The 17,232-nt window shown below is 50.9% G+C and overlaps 8 protein-coding genes and 1 non-coding gene across 9 annotated transcripts; 5 read left to right on the top strand and 4 right to left on the bottom strand.

Annotated features, from left to right (window-relative positions):
- An11g03310 (uncharacterized protein) lies at positions 1–2,866 on the bottom strand (the record flags this gene model as incomplete). Its single annotated transcript, XM_001394295.3, has 2 exons — positions 1–2,594; positions 2,776–2,866. Coding segments are annotated over 2 exons (2,685 nt in total), but the record flags the coding sequence as incomplete, so codon positions are not given.
- Positions 2,867–3,193: 327 nt separating this feature from the next.
- Positions 3,194–4,332, top strand: An11g03300 (uncharacterized protein; the record flags this gene model as incomplete). The annotated part of the gene is made up of 4 exons (XM_059750171.1): positions 3,194–3,335; positions 3,552–3,648; positions 4,070–4,126; positions 4,257–4,332. 4 exons carry the CDS (start codon positions 3,194–3,196, stop codon positions 4,330–4,332), a joined length of 372 nt encoding a protein of 123 aa, XP_059606713.1.
- Positions 4,333–4,966: 634 nt separating this feature from the next.
- An11g03290 (uncharacterized protein) lies at positions 4,967–7,343 on the top strand (the record flags this gene model as incomplete). Its single annotated transcript, XM_001394293.3, has 4 exons — positions 4,967–5,212; positions 5,313–5,526; positions 5,598–6,270; positions 6,320–7,343. 4 exons carry the CDS (start codon positions 4,967–4,969, stop codon positions 7,341–7,343), a joined length of 2,157 nt encoding a protein of 718 aa, XP_001394330.1.
- A 1,297-nt stretch (positions 7,344–8,640) lies between these two features.
- tRNA-Gly (GCC) lies at positions 8,641–8,711 on the top strand. Its single transcript has one exon. It is a non-coding gene; the product is annotated as a tRNA-Gly (tRNA).
- Positions 8,712–9,050: 339 nt separating this feature from the next.
- An11g03270 (uncharacterized protein) lies at positions 9,051–10,494 on the bottom strand (the record flags this gene model as incomplete). The annotated part of the gene is made up of 3 exons (XM_001394292.1): positions 9,051–9,068; positions 9,125–10,334; positions 10,394–10,494. 3 exons carry the CDS (start codon positions 10,492–10,494, stop codon positions 9,051–9,053), a joined length of 1,329 nt encoding a protein of 442 aa, XP_001394329.1.
- Positions 10,495–11,205: 711 nt separating this feature from the next.
- An11g03260 (uncharacterized protein) lies at positions 11,206–12,257 on the bottom strand (the record flags this gene model as incomplete). The annotated part of the gene is made up of 5 exons (XM_001394291.1): positions 11,206–11,606; positions 11,660–11,728; positions 11,784–11,867; positions 11,921–11,997; positions 12,058–12,257. 5 exons carry the CDS (start codon positions 12,255–12,257, stop codon positions 11,206–11,208), a joined length of 831 nt encoding a protein of 276 aa, XP_001394328.1.
- Positions 12,258–12,359: 102 nt separating this feature from the next.
- On the top strand, positions 12,360–12,860 carry An11g03250 (uncharacterized protein; the record flags this gene model as incomplete). The annotated part of the gene is made up of 2 exons (XM_059750170.1): positions 12,360–12,593; positions 12,711–12,860. The coding sequence occupies 2 exons, from the start codon at positions 12,360–12,362 to the stop codon at positions 12,858–12,860; spliced, it is 384 nt and encodes a 127-aa protein (XP_059606712.1).
- Positions 12,861–13,126: 266 nt separating this feature from the next.
- On the top strand, positions 13,127–14,218 carry An11g03240 (uncharacterized protein; the record flags this gene model as incomplete). Its single annotated transcript, XM_059750169.1, has 4 exons — positions 13,127–13,283; positions 13,361–13,724; positions 13,777–14,138; positions 14,193–14,218. The coding sequence occupies 4 exons, from the start codon at positions 13,127–13,129 to the stop codon at positions 14,216–14,218; spliced, it is 909 nt and encodes a 302-aa protein (XP_059606711.1).
- Positions 14,219–14,669: 451 nt separating this feature from the next.
- An11g03230 (uncharacterized protein) lies at positions 14,670–16,501 on the bottom strand (the record flags this gene model as incomplete). Its single annotated transcript, XM_001394288.3, has 5 exons — positions 14,670–14,708; positions 14,760–15,043; positions 15,096–16,063; positions 16,126–16,276; positions 16,339–16,501. The coding sequence occupies 5 exons, from the start codon at positions 16,499–16,501 to the stop codon at positions 14,670–14,672; spliced, it is 1,605 nt and encodes a 534-aa protein (XP_001394325.1).
- Between the last annotated feature and the right edge of the window lie 731 nt (positions 16,502–17,232).

The following is a 17,232-nucleotide window of genomic DNA, read 5'->3' as shown; positions in this document are numbered from 1 at the left end:
CACCCGCCGGCCCCAGCGAACCTGCTCCTCGGTTCGCTGTCTTTTCTCGGCCTCCAAGGCCTGGCGCAGGCGGTTGACGCTGTCTTGAAGGGCCTGGTCGGAGGGAGCAGAGGGGGCTGAGGCGGCGGACTCCGTCTGAGCTTGACGGAGGAGGGCATGCAGACGGTTTATCTCCGTCTGCTGCCTGGAGATTTCGACCCTGGACGAGTCCAGGGCCGTCGCAAGAGACCCCAAGTCGCCCGTACGGCGCTTGGGAATCTCTTGCGAACTCTCACTCCTCTCCCAATACTTCAGACGGTGCTCAAGGACGTCATTGACGCCCTCGAGCTTGTCCATCTCCGCCTCGGTGCCCTCCTTCTGCTCCTGGAAGCGCTGAGCATCCCTCAAGGCGATGCCGACTTGCTGCGACATCTCCTTGAGCTCCTCCGCCAGACCCTTCACCTGCTTCCGAGCCTCGTTGGCAGCCGCACGTTCCTTCTCGACCTCGTCATCGTATCTCTCCACCTCATCATCGTAGGCCTTCTTGAGGCCTTGCATTGTCTCGCGCAGTCCTCTGTCGGCCTGCCGGAGGGCATTTGCGACCGCCTCGGCCTCCATCATCCTCTCCTCGGCTTCCCTTACCTTCTCTTCAGCGAACGCCTTCACCGCGTTGACCTCGACCCGCAGACCCAGATTTTCCTGGGCAGCCTCATCCCCCTCCAACCTTGTCTGAAGATCCACATGATCCTCGAACAACGAGTCGTACTGGACAGAGAGATAATCTAGTTCTTCCTGCTTTTCACGACCCTCTCCCTCCAGCTTTTCGTGCTGGCCCTTCAAGATGCGGAGCTCCTCTTCCTTGAGATGCAGTTGTTCCACTACGTAGTGGTATTCTCCGAGCTGGGCCCGCAGGCCATTGACTTGTTCTTCTGCTTCACCGAGATATGCTGCTTGCATCTGGCACTGTGCCTGGTAGAACTGAAGTTGTCCTTCCAGGTCTTGAATTTCCGCGACCTTCATCTGCAGCACTTTTTCGGCGGCGTGAAGTTCCTCCGTGGCCTGCACCTGGGGTGCTGCCTCCTGGGCCCGGATTCGTTCCTGCAGGTCATGGATCAGAACGGCTTGGCTAGAAAGCTGCTCTTCGGCGGCGTGATGTTCCGTGGCCTGCACCTGGGGTGTTGCCTCTTGAGCCCGGATTCGTTCCTGCAAGTCATGGATCAGAACGTCTTGGCTAGTAAGCTGGTCTTCGGCGGCGCTAAGTTCCATCGCCCGCTCGTAGGACTGATCCTCCTGAACTTGAAGTCGTTCCTGGAGTTGACGGATCTCTGTATCCTTGCGGAGAACTTCCTCCTCTGCAGCACGGAGTTTCTGAGCTTCGACGGTAACGAGACGGCTCGCGATGGCGTTGGCCTCTTCGGTCCGAACCTGGAGCTCTGCTTGAAGCGACTCAATAATGCCTCGAGAGTTGGCATCCGCTTCAGTCTTCATAGCTAGTTGCTTCTCCAACTCGGCGACACGATTGGCGAGAGTCTGCTCCCGAGAGTCAGACTTGTAATGCGCCCGCGCTCTTCCGTTAGCCATGATAAGTAGACAATTAACCCGGTCTAGCTCTTGGCGAAGCTTATTTATCAGATCTTCTTGCTGGGCAGCCTTGGCTTTCTCGTCACGGGCAGCCAGCATCTGATTTTTCGACCGGAGTTCGTCAGAACGCTCCTCCATTCCGTTCACCTGCTCGGTCTTTGCGGCCAGCTGGCCTCGTACCTCTTCCAGCATTGCTTCATAGGTGCCAATCTTGGCCGAAAGAAGTTTGACTTGCTCGAGCAACGCTGTATCTTGGGGCTGTACCTCATCTTCAGGACCGTTCTTTGATTCGATACGTGTCCAGCAAAGCATCTTAATAGCCTTGAAAAGAGAAGATTGAGTGATGCCGATGACAGCCAAAGCAATAATGCTGGCGAGAGTGAAAAAGAAGCCGACGAAGCGAAAGATACGGAGATGTTCGATATCATCTCCAACGCTGAACGTTGGGATGTGGTCTTCCAAGACAGAAAACAACTCCACGCCAATGTCTACCCCGACACAATGGAATCCCTGGAGCCGCCGACTGTTGGACCACCGTCCTGCGGGAGAACCACGATCAAGGTTGAGACAGTATTCCCAGTGATCCCAGCCTGTGGGTCCCATGCCACCGACGGCGCCATACAAGAGATGGTAGCTGGGAGCCAAAAGATCTTGACAGGTCCAGTTGATCGTGACCAGTGTGGCAAAAACCCAGAAGGCCATGGCAATGGGACGACGGGAAGGAAAGTACCAATTACAGAGGTCAGAAACGCGACGCTCCATCTGGCGGGTGGCCATCCATCTCTTGAACGCGTCGAAGCGCGACACGAGGAACTCGAGAGGAGAAAAAATGGCTGCAAGCAGCTTGGCTCCGAACGAGATGGTAGATGCGATGGTCTGCCAGTTTACGGCAACGAAAAAGAAGAGAATGAGAGCTGCAAAGACGGTGTCGAGTCCTGCAGTGTAGTCAAGCATGTCCAAGGACTCGTACTCCGGGTTCAGGGTCCTTCCGTACACCACCACCTGTTCCGAGGGAGACATCATCATGGGATTAGCTGCACAGCGTGAGTTTCTTATTTACGAGAGTCTAATAGTAGTAGGTTTGGAGCTCAAACCTTGGAGAGAAAAGTTTAGAAACGAAGTTCTGTACTTGAAAAGAAGCACTTGAGGATGTTAACGAAGTTACGAAGCAGCTGATTCTTGCGAAAAGCTTTGTTAAGCACTGTGTGTGTCAACGAAGGTAAGAAGAATCCGATCTTGGTAAAGTTCGTTGGAGGAGGAAGAGGAAGAGAAGGAAGGGAAGAGGAGGGGGGGAAGAGGAAGACATGGTGGGCAGGCCAGAGAACCCTGGGGGGGCAGGAGACTGACCGTCCAGTGAATGAAGCTGTTGGGAGTGAGTGTTACTACGGTGACTGGGCAGCAGCTTCGTTACTGAAGGTGAATGGAATACCTCACCACCACGATACAGGGGGAAAACAAGTGACGATTTGGGGAAAAGAAGGAAGATGGATTGAAGTGGGAGAAAACAGAGAGAGATGCCAGAATTTATAAGCCATGGCGCTGCAATTGAGTCTCGGATATCTCCATTAGAAGGTAAGTAAGTATAAGCTATATTCCGCTTGATCGTGCGTCTACAAATCTACATCTATGGAAGATGCCGTGGAGTGCTCAGGGAGTTTCCACCGGACGTAGGCAATGGCGGGACTACGAACGGGAGATTCAGCTCGAGTATAGGGGACTGCCGCGCGAGAACTTCACTTTAGTAACCTTCACAGAGGATGCCTTGTCACCTCTAGGTCTGGCATGCTTTCACTGGTCTCTGGCCTAAGTTTAGGTGTAGTGGTGTAGTAGTGAGTACAGGCTCACGCTGTTTGCTGGTAGCGGAAAGGATGGAAATAATTTGCAGCTACGATTCATAGTATTGCTCGGGCAGTCAGTTCTATAGTTCTACAGCGACTGCTGGTCTATAAAGCGATGTCTAATTTCCACACTACGGTAGTTCTTGTTTGTAGGGATTGATGGAGGTCATTGTGATAGCTACGAGGACAAGCTAGAGGACATCAGCGGACATTGTGTATCAGGACAACTACGCCAGCGACAAGGTAGTAGGTTTTCAAGAGCAGAGTCTAGATAGATAGATTGATTGATTAAGCAACTCTATTATAGTCCAGCCGAGCCCTGGTGGTACTGTTAGGTGACTATACAGACTTTCTATGGCTAGAATGCTGGCGGTATCTTTCCATATAAATTACTATAGAATATCACAATTCCGTCTCTAGCGCCACGGCGCGTGTATAGGCAAATAGAGTATACAGAAATCTTCTATCACATATAAAGACAGCGGGCAGAGATATAAGTAATGACTATGCCGTACGGTCTCTTTAATGTCTCCCTGGTTCTGGATTTGTATCCCGTTGTCTTTTCTCTGATTCGATCAGTTGTAGTGGACGTGGGATTAGTAGTTCGTCTACTATATTTTGTTAGAGACATAAATGGGGCCTTCTACTAATAGATGCCTCTTTAGTGTCAGTGAGAATGATCACCACTACACCATCCAGGCCACCGAGCAGAGTAGAAATGCTATCATGTATGCATCATTAATTTTGCTACTGTAGTGATGGTGACGACAATCAGTACGTACTCATATCAATGCATTATAGCTCTGTTAGTCTGTCTCGACGGGTCACTCTATCCCGATGACTCATCTCTTACCTCAGCTATAAGCAGCTGATATCATTGGACATCGGGAAGCGCCCGATCGAGGCTCCGGGATCATCCGTCGGGAGGGACTGAGGACCTTCGCAGTCGCAATTGATGGAGCAGTGGTACTAATTGCTTAGTATCATTAGTACTAGAAGCGGGTGTGGACTTGTCCGATATGCATGCCTTGTGCTAGTGTACTCTCGGTGTGAGCAGTGCACGGTAGCAATCAATTGATGGGAGGATAATAATCACGCTGGATGTGAGTTATTTGACACCTACCTATCAATCAAGTCAGACTACCCTCCTCAATCCACCTGCTGAGGGAAATAAGTAGGAAAAATGAGCCAGTAATAAAGAATCCTATCCTGAAGGATTCATTTAATGGAAGAGCATAAACTAAAGCTAAAGCTACCACTACTAAACCACTACTGTAAGTGATAAAAAAGTAGGCGACGTCACGCAGTGGCCAAACACCCGCACTGATCAATTGTTCCGATTACGCCGCCAGCCACTCAGCAAGCAGCACCACCTTTTTTACTACGTACGACCACCAACTTGGTCGTTTCCATCTTTCTGCTTCCCGCCCCCAATTCAGCCTAGCCTGCTTCCGTACCCTTTCTCTCTCCTCCTCGTTCTTCTACTCTCAAATATGTCCCTCTGGTAGCCTTCGGGCCTCTCTTGTCTTTTTCTTTTCTTTCCCCCCTCTCTCCATTGCCCTTCGGTGATGGCTATATCTCCTGCCACGCGTATCCTGGCCGCCCGGCCTCTCGTCCTTGGTTTAGCGAAGCTCTTCTTCTTGGCTGTTGCCAACCTGCCCGTCATCTCCGCCGCCCCAACTTTTGTCGTCACCTCCGATGTCGACCCGAAACCCCCCAGTGACCCCAGTCTATGGCTGTACCTAGGTGTCGCCGCCGCCCTCGTTCTCAGCGGCGGTGCATTCGCCGGTCTGACCATCGCCTTGATGGGACAGGTAAACCCCCCGCCCATTCTCCCTCATAACCTTTAACCTTTCTTTTTTTTCCCATGCTCATGTGCAATGACACTGATGTCTTCCTTTCTCCCCCTAACAGGATGAAGTCTACCTACAAGTCATCCAGACCTCCGGTGAAGGCTCCGAACGCAAAAATGCCGCAAGTGTTCTGAAGCTGTTGCAGCGAGGAAAGCACTGGGTCCTCGTCACTCTGCTGCTCAGTAATGTGATCACCAACGAGACGCTTCCAATTGTGCTCGACCGCTCACTTGGCGGTGGCTGGCCTGCGGTGCTCGGCAGTACCGTCTTGATTGGTATGCCCAAAAATCCCTCTTCCTTGGCCTTTCGCATCCTTGCTTACCATGAATCCCTCTGTCGCGTCTAGTCATTTTCGGCGAAATTGTCCCCCAATCGATATGTGTCCGTTACGGTCTCCCTATTGGTGCCTGGATGGCTCCGTGTGTCCTAGCGCTCATGTACCTCATGTCCCCCGTCGCCTATCCGGTCGCGAAGCTGCTCGATAAGCTTTTGGGCGAAGATCACGGCACCATCTACAAGAAGGCCGGTCTGAAGACCCTGGTGACGCTGCACAAAACCTTGGGCGAAGCCGGTGAACAGCTCAACTCGGATGAAGTCACCATCATCAGCGCTGTTCTTGATCTCAAGGACAAGGCAGTGGGCAGCATCATGACCCCGATGGAAGACGTCTTCACCATGTCGGCCGACACCATCCTAGACGAAAACACGATGGACCTGATTCTGTCGCAGGGATACTCGCGTATTCCCATTCACGCTCCGGATAACCCGATGAACTTCGTCGGCATGCTGTTGGTCAAAATGCTGATCACCTATGACCCCGAAGACTGCAAGCGCGTGCGGGACTTTGCTCTGGCCACGCTTCCCGAGACCCGTCCGGAGACTAGCTGTCTGGATATTGTCAACTTCTTCCAAGAGGGCAAGTCCCACATGGTGTTGGTGTCGGAGTATCCCAGTGAAGATCGTGGCGCCTTGGGTGTGGTCACCCTGGAAGATGTGATTGAGGAGCTCATCGGAAGTACGTACTAGACAAGCTCAGAAAGGGCCGGAACAATGCTGACACCGCTGTAGGGAAATTATTGACGAGTCTGATGTCTTCGTGGATGTGCACAAGGCCATCCGCCGCATGGCTCCTGCTCCCAAGTCCCGCGTTCCCAAGGGCCGGATTGTCGAGGATCCCCCCATGCTTCCGGCTGAAACCACTCTAGTCGAGGTGGACAACGAATCTCCTGCTCCGCCCAATGGGGCCCCGAAGGACCATCGCCGGCTTTCCGTAGAAGCCCCCTTGCCCCGGTTCCAGCTCCGTCGGCCCCACTCGGATAAGAATTCAGACTCGACAGACGGCTTGTTCACGCATCGCGGGGCCACGGATGAGATCAGACAACATCTGAAGCACCTGGGTCCCTCAAACTTGGCCAGCCGACCGCGCCAAACTCGGTACCAGAATGTGAAGATCAAACGGAGTGTCTCGCCATCCCGGTCCGGACAGACTGATCTTGATTCCAGCCAGAGCATGTCCGATGTGCAACCTAGACATAACTCCATTGGCCTGCAGGGCGGTATCGGTGCCGGACTTGTACAGAGCGGTATGGACGCCCGAGATGGGGTGTATGCGGTACGTGCGGGATATGGCACGATGAACCACTCCAATCCGCCGGCCGATGCCGGTACTCAAACGAAGGATGGTCTCCCAATTTCGATACCAGAACCGGTCCATGAAGAACAGGATGATCACCCACGGTCAGCGGGCAGTCGATCCGGCAGTGCCCGGTCCATCGACTCGCAATCCGAGCATCTCAAGCCGGGCAGTTACCTCCACCGAGGCCCGGCTCGCAGTGGTAGCATCACGGAGCAGGTGGTCGATGTCAACGGCATCCGCAAGGTCGTGCTCCATACCACAAGCACTAGCTCATCTGAATCTGAACGACCGGGATCGAGAGAAAATCCGGAGTTCCCTGTCCGCCAGGAGGGCGAGATCGTCGACCTGGGGAATAATCAGTCCGCCGGAAACAAAAGGCGCCGTCGTCGCAGAAAGCGCGGCCAAGGCCCGAAGAACGGGGGGTCGGGCGAAAATACCCCTCTACTGTCGCAATAACCAAGATAATTCCGGACGCTCAGAGTGTTCTGCTGGTCAGATCGACGGGGCGACGTGTGGATAGTTGTTGTTACGTTGCAAAAAATTCTTGCCTGTACACAGGTGCGACCGACCAGCTGGTCGTGTGTGATGCACATGCTTCCCGAGGAACCGATGTATTTCTTTTCCACCATATATTCATTTCCCAAGCATAGCCGACCCTGCGTGCCAATAAATGGTCGCTTGACACTTGTCGTTGCATTGAGGGGTCTGGCGGTGTAGATGTGATTTGTGTTCAGTATATCTTTAAGGAATGGCATTCTCTTGATAAGTCCTTGCATAAAATGTAACACCAACCCTTTCTTCTGCTCCTACTTGCTTTCTAAAGATCACGGAGATTTCACTATCCGTCCAGCTTGTATACTTAGAAAATATTGGGGTATCCAGCACGATCTAACTATGCCTCTATCCACCTCTCAGGAGCGATGTCGACCATACCCCCAAAAATATCGAACCAAACTCACAAACGGTAGGCCCCAATGACTCGTCCCATGATATAGAAAATATTCCACCCAGTCGGACCGTGCATGATCACAGAACACATGATCCATAATAGTATGTAATATAGCGAACTCTTCCTTGATAGCGATAAGAAATCAGGGCATCCGTGCATCTTGGACTTTTTGAAGTCGATTACTACTATCCTCCCCCTCTTTCCCCTCACCCTGCACATACACATGATATTGTCCTTCCATGCCATCCGTTAAATATATACCTACGTAGTAATATCTAAAAGGCTAAATAGCCTTCATGGGCAAAGAAGAAATAAGAAAAAGCTACAGGGATGATCCTTGGTCGTATATGGATATGGATATGGATGGCTCGGTAGGTAGGTAGGTAGGTAGTTCCTGGAACGCGTTCGTCAATTTGATGTGTGGTATGTAGTAAGGGGTGCTGAGTTCTACTTTCTTTGATCCCTTGTAGGCAGGGCTGCTGGCACTCTTTTGTATTCAGGGTAGTACTATAACAACACTCGTGATTGATTATCTGCGTCGCTGGGTAGTTTAGTAGGGAGTATTACATTACTGAAAGGAGGTTGAGAAAAGGTGCTGGAAGGAGTGTGGTTCTTATATCAATAATTATTCATGTATGGAATTAGCTGATGATCATTTACAGGTCTGTGGACTAGGGGGTTTTCTATAGTTATACAAAGCATCATGAAAACAAGTCTAGTCTATGTAAGTGTGTCATGGTTGTTCGATACTTGTGTGGTATGGTTCATGATATAGCATTAGTGCGCAGCACAATATATCAACTAGCATCATTGGTCTAGTGGTAGAATTCATCGTTGCCATCGATGAGGCCCGTGTTCGATTCACGGATGATGCACAGCAATTTCTTTTTCCATTTTTTGGTTTCTGTTTCGAATGATAAGTTGATTATTATTTTAAGGCTTTTAGTAGACTGTGTGGTTCTACGTGATAGGGTTTCGCTAGTACGGAGTGGTCTACTAGGCAAAGCATCTACTGTATATAGCATGTCCAGAAAAACCATCTCTATTTATTCACCCTACTTTTATCATAAAGTACGTGTATGGACCCAACCACAACTCCATAAACAGACGATGCCAGCAGCACGGCAATGCAGAGAATAACCCAAAGAAACAAACAGCCTGAAATGATTCATAGACTCATCAACATACGATGCAAGAAGACGAAATGTATGAGATCATTGCAGGAGAGGATCCTATACCATCTGATTAGTATCATGAAATTTAGAACAACCTCGGGCGGTAAACTTACTCTGAAGTGTTTCTGGTGGTTGGCTTGCCGGTTGACCCGTGCCGTGAAGCGCTGCTCTTGCCGCATGGCTCTCTGGCGCTCCTTGCGCTCGGTGATCATCACCTCCTTCTTCTGAGAGTCGGTCACTCCAATCATACCAGTACCGCCATTGGCACGGGTGATAAGCGCACGGTTGAGGTTGCGGCCACGAGGCTTCGGCTCCTCTTCCTCGATCTCGCCGTTCTCGATGGCAAGTTGGCGCTCGGCACGTTCCTCTGCGGTGGGGTAGTTGTGCAGGTTCTGGCGGTAGTATTTGGCGAGGGAGCGGTGGCCGACGCTGCGGCCGGAGGGAAGATGCAGCTCGTAGTCGGTGGCGTAGACGACGGGCGCGCGCTTGCGGTTGTCGAGGTCGTCCTCATCCTCGTCCATGGATGAGGCGTCTGTCTCCCATCCCTCGTCTTCGCCGTCAACCTTGACGCCTCCTTCCTCATGTGTCTCGCTGCCGGTGGACTCCCACTCTTCGTCATCTGTGTAGGTGCTGCGGAAGTCGTAGTACTGGCCGATCTCGATCTGCTCGGCCTCGGACTCGAATGCGATCATGCAGTGGCCCTTGTCCTTCATGTGGGTGCGGATGCCTTCGGGGGTGTTCCGGATCATATGGCAGTAGAGACATTCGCTGTTTTCGTTGATCTTGCGCCACAGGTAGCGGAGAAGACCCTCAAGGTCAACGAGGTAGTCCTTCTCGGGGATGAACATGCCGTGAGTCTTGAACATGTGCTCGGTGTTCTCTTCAACATTGGCTGACTTCTGCAGACAGAAAAGACAACGAGACGCAAAGAATCCATCATCAGACATCTCCTCGTCTTCATTGCTCTCCTCCTTGATGGTAGCATCCTTGAGGGTCTCGGCGACCTTGTTGACCTCGGACTCTCCGACGCGGGGCTTGTTGATGGGTTCTCCCAGGGAGAAAGTGGAGCTCATGACGGAGGACGACTCGTCGGCATTGTCTCGGCTCATGCGGGCCTCGCGAGCCTTGTGCTTGGAGCTCTTGATATGGTTCTGGTAGGAGTTCTCGCTGTAGAAGGTCTTCTGGCAAGCGACACAGGTCGTCTCGAACGATGCCTTGGCGGCCGCGGCAGTGGTGGTGGCTTTGGCAACGAGGACCTTTTCGTTGAAGGTTTCCTGGGACACTGGGGGAAGGGAGGCAATCCGACGCTTCATGTTATACAAGCTATGGCAGACAGAATCAGTTCCTGCAGGCTAACCAAGCGGTGATATGAAGAAACTTACTGCCAGTCGGTGCGCATGTGCCCCCGCTGTGCATCGCTGCCGCGGAAAGCAACAAGGCAAGTGTTGCAGGTGTAGGGGAGAGAAGAGGCGGAGGCGTCCATCTTTGAATAAATCGGCGGAACAACGCAGGGGTATCACGATGAAATAAAGTAGCCGTGTAGAGGTCGTTAAATGATTGTGGGATGGACGAAGCGGGGCACAATCTCAAATGATGTGACCGCTGGGTATCAAAAACAAGTGGCTATCCCGGTTGGCACTTGTAAATATATATATGGATTAAAGAGACTAATCCACACGAGCGAGTGAAGGCAAATGGGATAGGGAAAGGTGGATGAGTCGGGATGAGTCTTCGATTGTTGCCCCTCAGCGCCGAAGCAGAATTAATTATTGATAATCACCGAGATTTGCGCCGCCTTGCCGCTTTGGGCCCAATGACGTTCAATGCACGTGCCCGCCCATTAGTTATTCACTGTACTATGTACTATATTAGTCATTATCTCAATTTATGCACGAAGGCTGGCGAGTTCTCTTTTCATCTTCTGCTTCGTTTATTTTGAACTGGCATTTGTCTTCGCAAATACCCATGGTAGATTACTCTATGTAATGTTTCTAGTAGGGTCTCTGCTGTAGCTCAATTAATGTGAGGAGTCATCAGGCTGTTGTGCTTCTGTCATTCGAATCATGGTGGTCCAGCCAACAATATATATATCAAACACTGAGGAGCACCTGCTACTAGTCTATCACAAGGCATCCCGTGTAATGTATGAACCGTCAATACTAGCAGCGAAACGGCACCATGTTTACTTAGTAGCTCATGGTAGCACGTATCCACCGTCAATGAGGACATCACTGCCAGTCATGTATGTCGACGCATCACTGGCAAGATACAGATACAACCCCTTGATTTCCTTTACATGGCCCTGCCTTCCCAGCGGCGCCATCCGATAGGCCTCGTTGACCGTCTGCGGACTGGCACCCATCTTGGTATCGAAAAAGCCAGGAGAGACAATGTTAACGCGGGCGAACTCTCTCCACTCGCGAGCAAGCGATTTCCCAAGGTGCGTGACGAAGGCCTTGCTGCCATTGTAGACGGGTTGATCAACGGGCACATTAACAATGTGACCACTCATGCTAGAGGTGATGATCAGATTACCAAAGCCTTGTTGTTTGAACACCTCTCCAACATATTTGGCGCAGTAGAGAACGCCATCAACTATACACCATCATTAGCACCTAGTCTACTACCAAGAAGGAAGCACACCTTACCATTGACCGACATCTGCTTCCGATATTCTTCCAGTGTCTGCTCCAGGAGGGGCTTAGAAATAGCCATCCCTATGTACAATATTAGCGACTTAGATAATCTCTTCGGTGCCAAGTCCGTTTGTACCAGCATTTGCAATAAACACATCAATCTTGCCAAAGTCTTTGGCGACATCTGCAATTGCTTGCTGAACGGCATCCGCATCAGAAACTGGGCTAATTAGCATTCCACGCCTTTCATGACGAATGACAACTGTTCCCCACCGTCGACCTTGTAAGCCGTAGCTCTGATCCCATGAGTAGATGCCAGACCCTGCGCTTTCCCGACGGCTGCATCATTGCTATCGTGACTTCGTTAGATGTGGAATCTTTTTTTCCGATGGAAGAATGGCATGGCTTACGAGTTGTACCACATGGCAATATCGGCATTAGCCTCAGCCATGGCTTCAGCCACTGCGTAGCCGATACCATCTGCAGCTCCTGTGATAACGACAACCTTTCCGCTCAGACGCATCTGCGCCAATACATTTGTTGGCGTATTTGGGAACGGGCGAGGAAATCCCTCACGGATTGGGGCACACTCGGCTACGTTCATAGACATGTTGAACGAAGGTAATAGACAACCGCAGCAAATGCGAAGATTTCAAGACCGGTCCAGACAAGAATCTCAAAAGCTGAAGTTTGGCAATTCTAAGACTGGAAGATGCTCCTTAAAGATGTCCTCCTTGGAACGGTCTCTACCTTGGACGTTGCTGTTTCTCTTCTTTCACTCCACGCGACCAGAGATGGCGGGGTTGCACCAACAAATACTGGTCCATTAAACCTGAGATTACTTGCCCCACCCTTTCAAAAGAGTCAGGGGATAGACTATCATGATGCTATGTCTGTTCGGTTAACTGTGGTCCGACCTAGTCCTCGAATCAACGGCCTATCTGGGGTTGCTTTAGTACACAAGCGTCGAACCAACATTCGATTCAAAGTGGCGCTTTGGTTCCTTCTTTGATCATCTGCTTCTGACTCCGCCCATTCCAAGCTGCTAAACATTTATGGAGAGTCTGTTAACTTCATTCCAATGAGAAAAGAAAGGCAGAACAGGCCTCGGACAACAGACAGCCGAAGCATTGCATTAGTGGCCAGATCGGACATAATCGGACATCCTCCGCATCCCGCCGGAGTCCCCGCATTCATCCCACTCGGAGCTTAGCCCGGTGCCTTCACTGGGGTTGAACCAGAGCATCTCAACCGCCATCGGTCGACAGGTATCCGAGAAACAGTAGGTTCAAGCAGAGAATGCTTCATACTGTCTCCGATAAATGGGGACGCTAGAACCAACACACATCATTCGCCTTCTTGGATTAGCTATTTGAAATCAAGAATTTAAACGTCCACTCAACTGTCGTCCCGATCGACATCATCTAACCCCAGGCATCACCTAGGTACAAACTAGTATAACAAACCACTTTAATCACTATGGGTTCCAACTCAGAAACCCCCGCAATTCCTTGGATGCGTCTAGGAGAGCTCGATCCTCAGTCGTCTCTCACGCCGCCCCCTGCGCCTTTTCCGCCGGGCAACAGTGCAGCCGACAACGCGAGACAAAGATTCGCAGTGAAGGGAAATGCCATCTGTATGTCATTTCATTCAGCCTATTCTCTTCGCTCTCTTAGTCAAAAGAAAAGGCGAATGGACTAAGACACAGTACAGTCACCGGCGGCGCCGGCGCTTTAGCACTCACATCAGCAAGAGCACTGCTCGAGCACGGTCTACAAGGATTAGCTCTCCTCGACCTATCCACATCCCTCACAAGGAGCAAAGAGTATATATCAGCCATACAGCATAATTTCCCCAACGCCAACATCGTAACTATACCCTGCAACGTGACCATCGAAGCAGAAGTCCAATCCGCAGTTCAATCAGCCATAGACCGTCTAGGCGATCTCCGAATCTTATGCTGCTTCGCAGGAATAGTCAACTGCGTTCCATCAGTTGACATGAGCCTAGAAGATTACAAGAGAATGCAAGACGTAAACACAACAGGAAGCTGGATTATCGCGCAGACTGTTGCCCGGTAAGTCCACTTAGACTTGTACTTCAATCAACTCATGATAACTCCAAACCAGACACATGATTTCCCGCAAAACAGGCGGTAAAATTATCTTCATCGCCTCTATCAGCGGCCACCGCGTTAACTACCCCCAGCCTCAGCTAGCATACAATGTCTCCAAGGCCGGGATCTTACATATGAAGAATTGCCTCGCTGCTGAATGGGCGCAGTATGGCATTCACGTCAACTCCATTTCGCCTGGGTATATGGATACGGTTCTGAACGAGGGCGACCAGCTGTCCGGCCATCGCGCGGTGTGGGCTGACCGCAATCCCATGCGGCGTATGGGGTCGCCACAGGAGATGACGGGGCCGGTGGTGCTTTTGTGCAGTGATGTTGGAGGGAGCTATATAAATGGGGCAGATATTGTGGTCGATGGTATGCCATATTTCCTTTTTTCCCGTTGTTGGAGGAGCTGTTATGGGATAGTAGCTAACACAGCTCTCTTTGGTGGATAGGTGGAGGCCTGGTTTTCTAATTCTTGGTCTGGTCTTGGGATACTTACTTAACGGAGTAATATCAGGGCTTATAGAATGCTACTACAATAAAGATCTGAGATTGTCAAAAGTTTGAGGTTTACATTAAAACGCTGCTTGTGATGGGAAGCACTACGCGTATCGATTGTTCAGCAGACTGACTGGCGAGAATGAAGGTCTATCTGTAGTCGCTTCCATGGCGCGATGATCCGTTTCTATAGGCAAGAAGCGGGACAAAGCCAACTAAATCTCGATTGTTTGTGAACAGTAGAATCAAAACTCTTGCAAAGCAGAAATTGCGGGACTAGGCAGCTGAAAAATTAAGCTGGCCTTCAATGTATGTGTACAAGTATTGTAAGTTCTGTACAAGCGAGTCAAACGGGCCTTAGTTAGCATCCGCCCCTCCTCCTTTTCCATTATTCATCCCCGTGCTTTACCACTTCCTCTTGTTGAACGTTAACGGGCAGTCATCCTAACAGACAGTTAGTATACTTTCATTCTTTATTCGTCACCGGTAACCTACCTTAGGAAAGATGGTTGCGAAGACCTTAATCTCCTCCGATAGCGGGGTCGCGTGATGCTTCCAGTCCAGCAGCAACGAGGCTTTGCCGATGAGCAGCACCAGATTGAGCTGCGCATAGTGCTGTCCAATGCACACATGTGGACCCGTTCCAAACACCAGATAGTTATTCTTCCCCTTCTCCTCAGCATCCCCGGTATAATAACGCTCGGGATCGAATTCGTCAGGCTTCTCGTATACCTCCTCGTCCCGGAGGGCAAGGTACGTGGTCGGGATAACCATCGCCCCTGTTAATAGTAAGCATTGGTTAAGATCCATAGCTGATTGCAGATAGCTCACCCTTTGGAACCGTGTAGGAATCGGTAATTGGGAACGGCTTCTTGGCCACATATGGCACCATGATCACGGGAGGTCGGTACCGCAGAAGCTCCCTGACGACCGCACGGGTATAGGTCATGGACTCGAGCTGGTCCATGTCAACCTCAGCATGGACGTTACCGTTGCGGACCTTATAATTCTCCTCGCGGACTCGATCGAGCACGTCGGGGCGTTGTGCCATTGTTTGAAAGAGCCAGGTGGCTGCGCTGCTGGTAGCATCCTGAGAGGCGAACAAAAATGCGAGAACTGTCTGAGCGATCTCCCAATCGGCGAAATCACGTAGCAGAGGAGATGGCTTCTCCATGTTCTCCGCTAACTGTCCCTTGGCTTCTGCTTCGACCCATTGCTTTGAGGCTAGGATATTCTTGACCCACGCGTCCATAATGCATGTGGGTTCTTTGCCGGCTGCCATACAGACTTTGCTCTTCGCACTAGCCTGGCAAAACTCGGCCATGACCATATCACTCGCCTTCTTACCGTACCATGCCTTGGTGAAAGGCAGAATAATAGGAAAGTTAACCAGTTCCATTGCCTCTGTGATCAGGTAATAGTCATCAGAGATCTTCTTCACAGCCTCGTCCGAGATATAATAGCCGCAGAATGTGCGGAGCGACACGGCGCACATCAATTCGCGAAACTCGGGCATAAAGGGCACTGGTTTGCCGCCAGCTTTTTGCGTAATGCCAAGGAAGCGCTCGAAGTACTGATTGTATACATCCTCCTGGCCAGGGAGATAAGACTGCAATGCTTTTTTTGTGAACAGACCGTTGAGACCCTTGCGGAAATCCACATGTGGCTTTCCATCCATAAAGACAAAGTTCTCCTTTCCCAGGAGCTTATGAGCGACATCCACGACGCAGGGCTTTACATAGGTTGGAGAGTTGAACACTTTCCTGGCCAAATCTCGGGTCGAGGCAATCACAACGAACCTGAGCCGGTATTTGTTAGTTTAGTCTATGCTAACGGATCTGTACGCACCGGGGGTACGAACTTGTGAAAGACGGACACGCAACTGAGCGGGCCGCTTGTCCATTTGGCGTAGTATTCCTCGAATTTAGGGTTGACCGATTCCAAGAATGGTCCAATGAAGGGTATCTTGAAGGCTGGGCCGACAATGTTGCCTTTGTTTATGAGGTATATGACTAAAAAGCAAGCCGTCTTAGAATCGAACCAGTGAATCATATTTAGTGATCAAGTGACATACTCTGGTCATAAGCGACAAGGACTGCCAGAATGGTAAATGCGATAGTCCATGGGCTCGCATTGCTAACGGCATCAACGACAGTCTCGAATTGGGAGGGAATGGGCAAGTTGCTGGCTCGAACGCTAGCGAGCGGCGACGCGAAGCTGTGCGAGTTGGCCTCCATGTTGTGTGAACCTTGCGAGCTGTACACGCAGGCCGATTGGATTCCGCCGCTTGCCGACCGGAGCTGTCAAGCACAAGAATATAGATAATGCGGACACGAGCTCCTGCAATTGGCGAGCTGTGCGCTATGCGACCGTGCCGGACAACAACGCGGTGCCTGAAACGGTGGAGAAGATAAGTAGCTCGGAAAGTTTGAATGAGTGCCAGGCCGGGCAGTCGCGCCTTTTAAACCCCCTGGATTTCATGGGTTTCTTACTGGGGGGAGTCTGATTAGTGAATCCTTCGTGGTTTCCGTGCGTAAGCCCCGGGACTGCCATTGGACTGATTCCTAACTTCTGAAATCTAGTAGTAACTCTGCGGCGTTGCACGGCGCTAATCTAGCAATCAACCCAGCGATTTCGAATATCATGCAATTCTGATGGGCTGGATATGATTTGTGATTTCCATCCCCCGGAAAGAAAACACACTTCCCGATCGCATGATGCCTGAGCAACGGCCACTATCACTAGTGCTGACGCACGATTTCTTTATCCTCTCGATTGAGCGTCGCGATTTCGGCCAATCACATTGCAACTGCACCGTTCGGGCCTCTCAACAAAAATATGACTGCGACGCTTAGCACCAGGGGTCTTTTGTTCTAGAAAGTGAGTATTTACCAGAGCATATCTTAGTGAGCCAGGTGACAGATATTCAATGTTGGACCGGCGAAATGAACTGTCAGAGAACCGCATC

The sequence above is a fragment of the Aspergillus niger genome, assembly GCF_000002855.4.
Source record: "Aspergillus niger supercontig An11".
NCBI classification, from domain to species: Eukaryota; Fungi; Ascomycota; class Eurotiomycetes; order Eurotiales; family Aspergillaceae; genus Aspergillus; species Aspergillus niger.
This window is presented reverse-complemented; position numbering and strand designations above follow the sequence as displayed.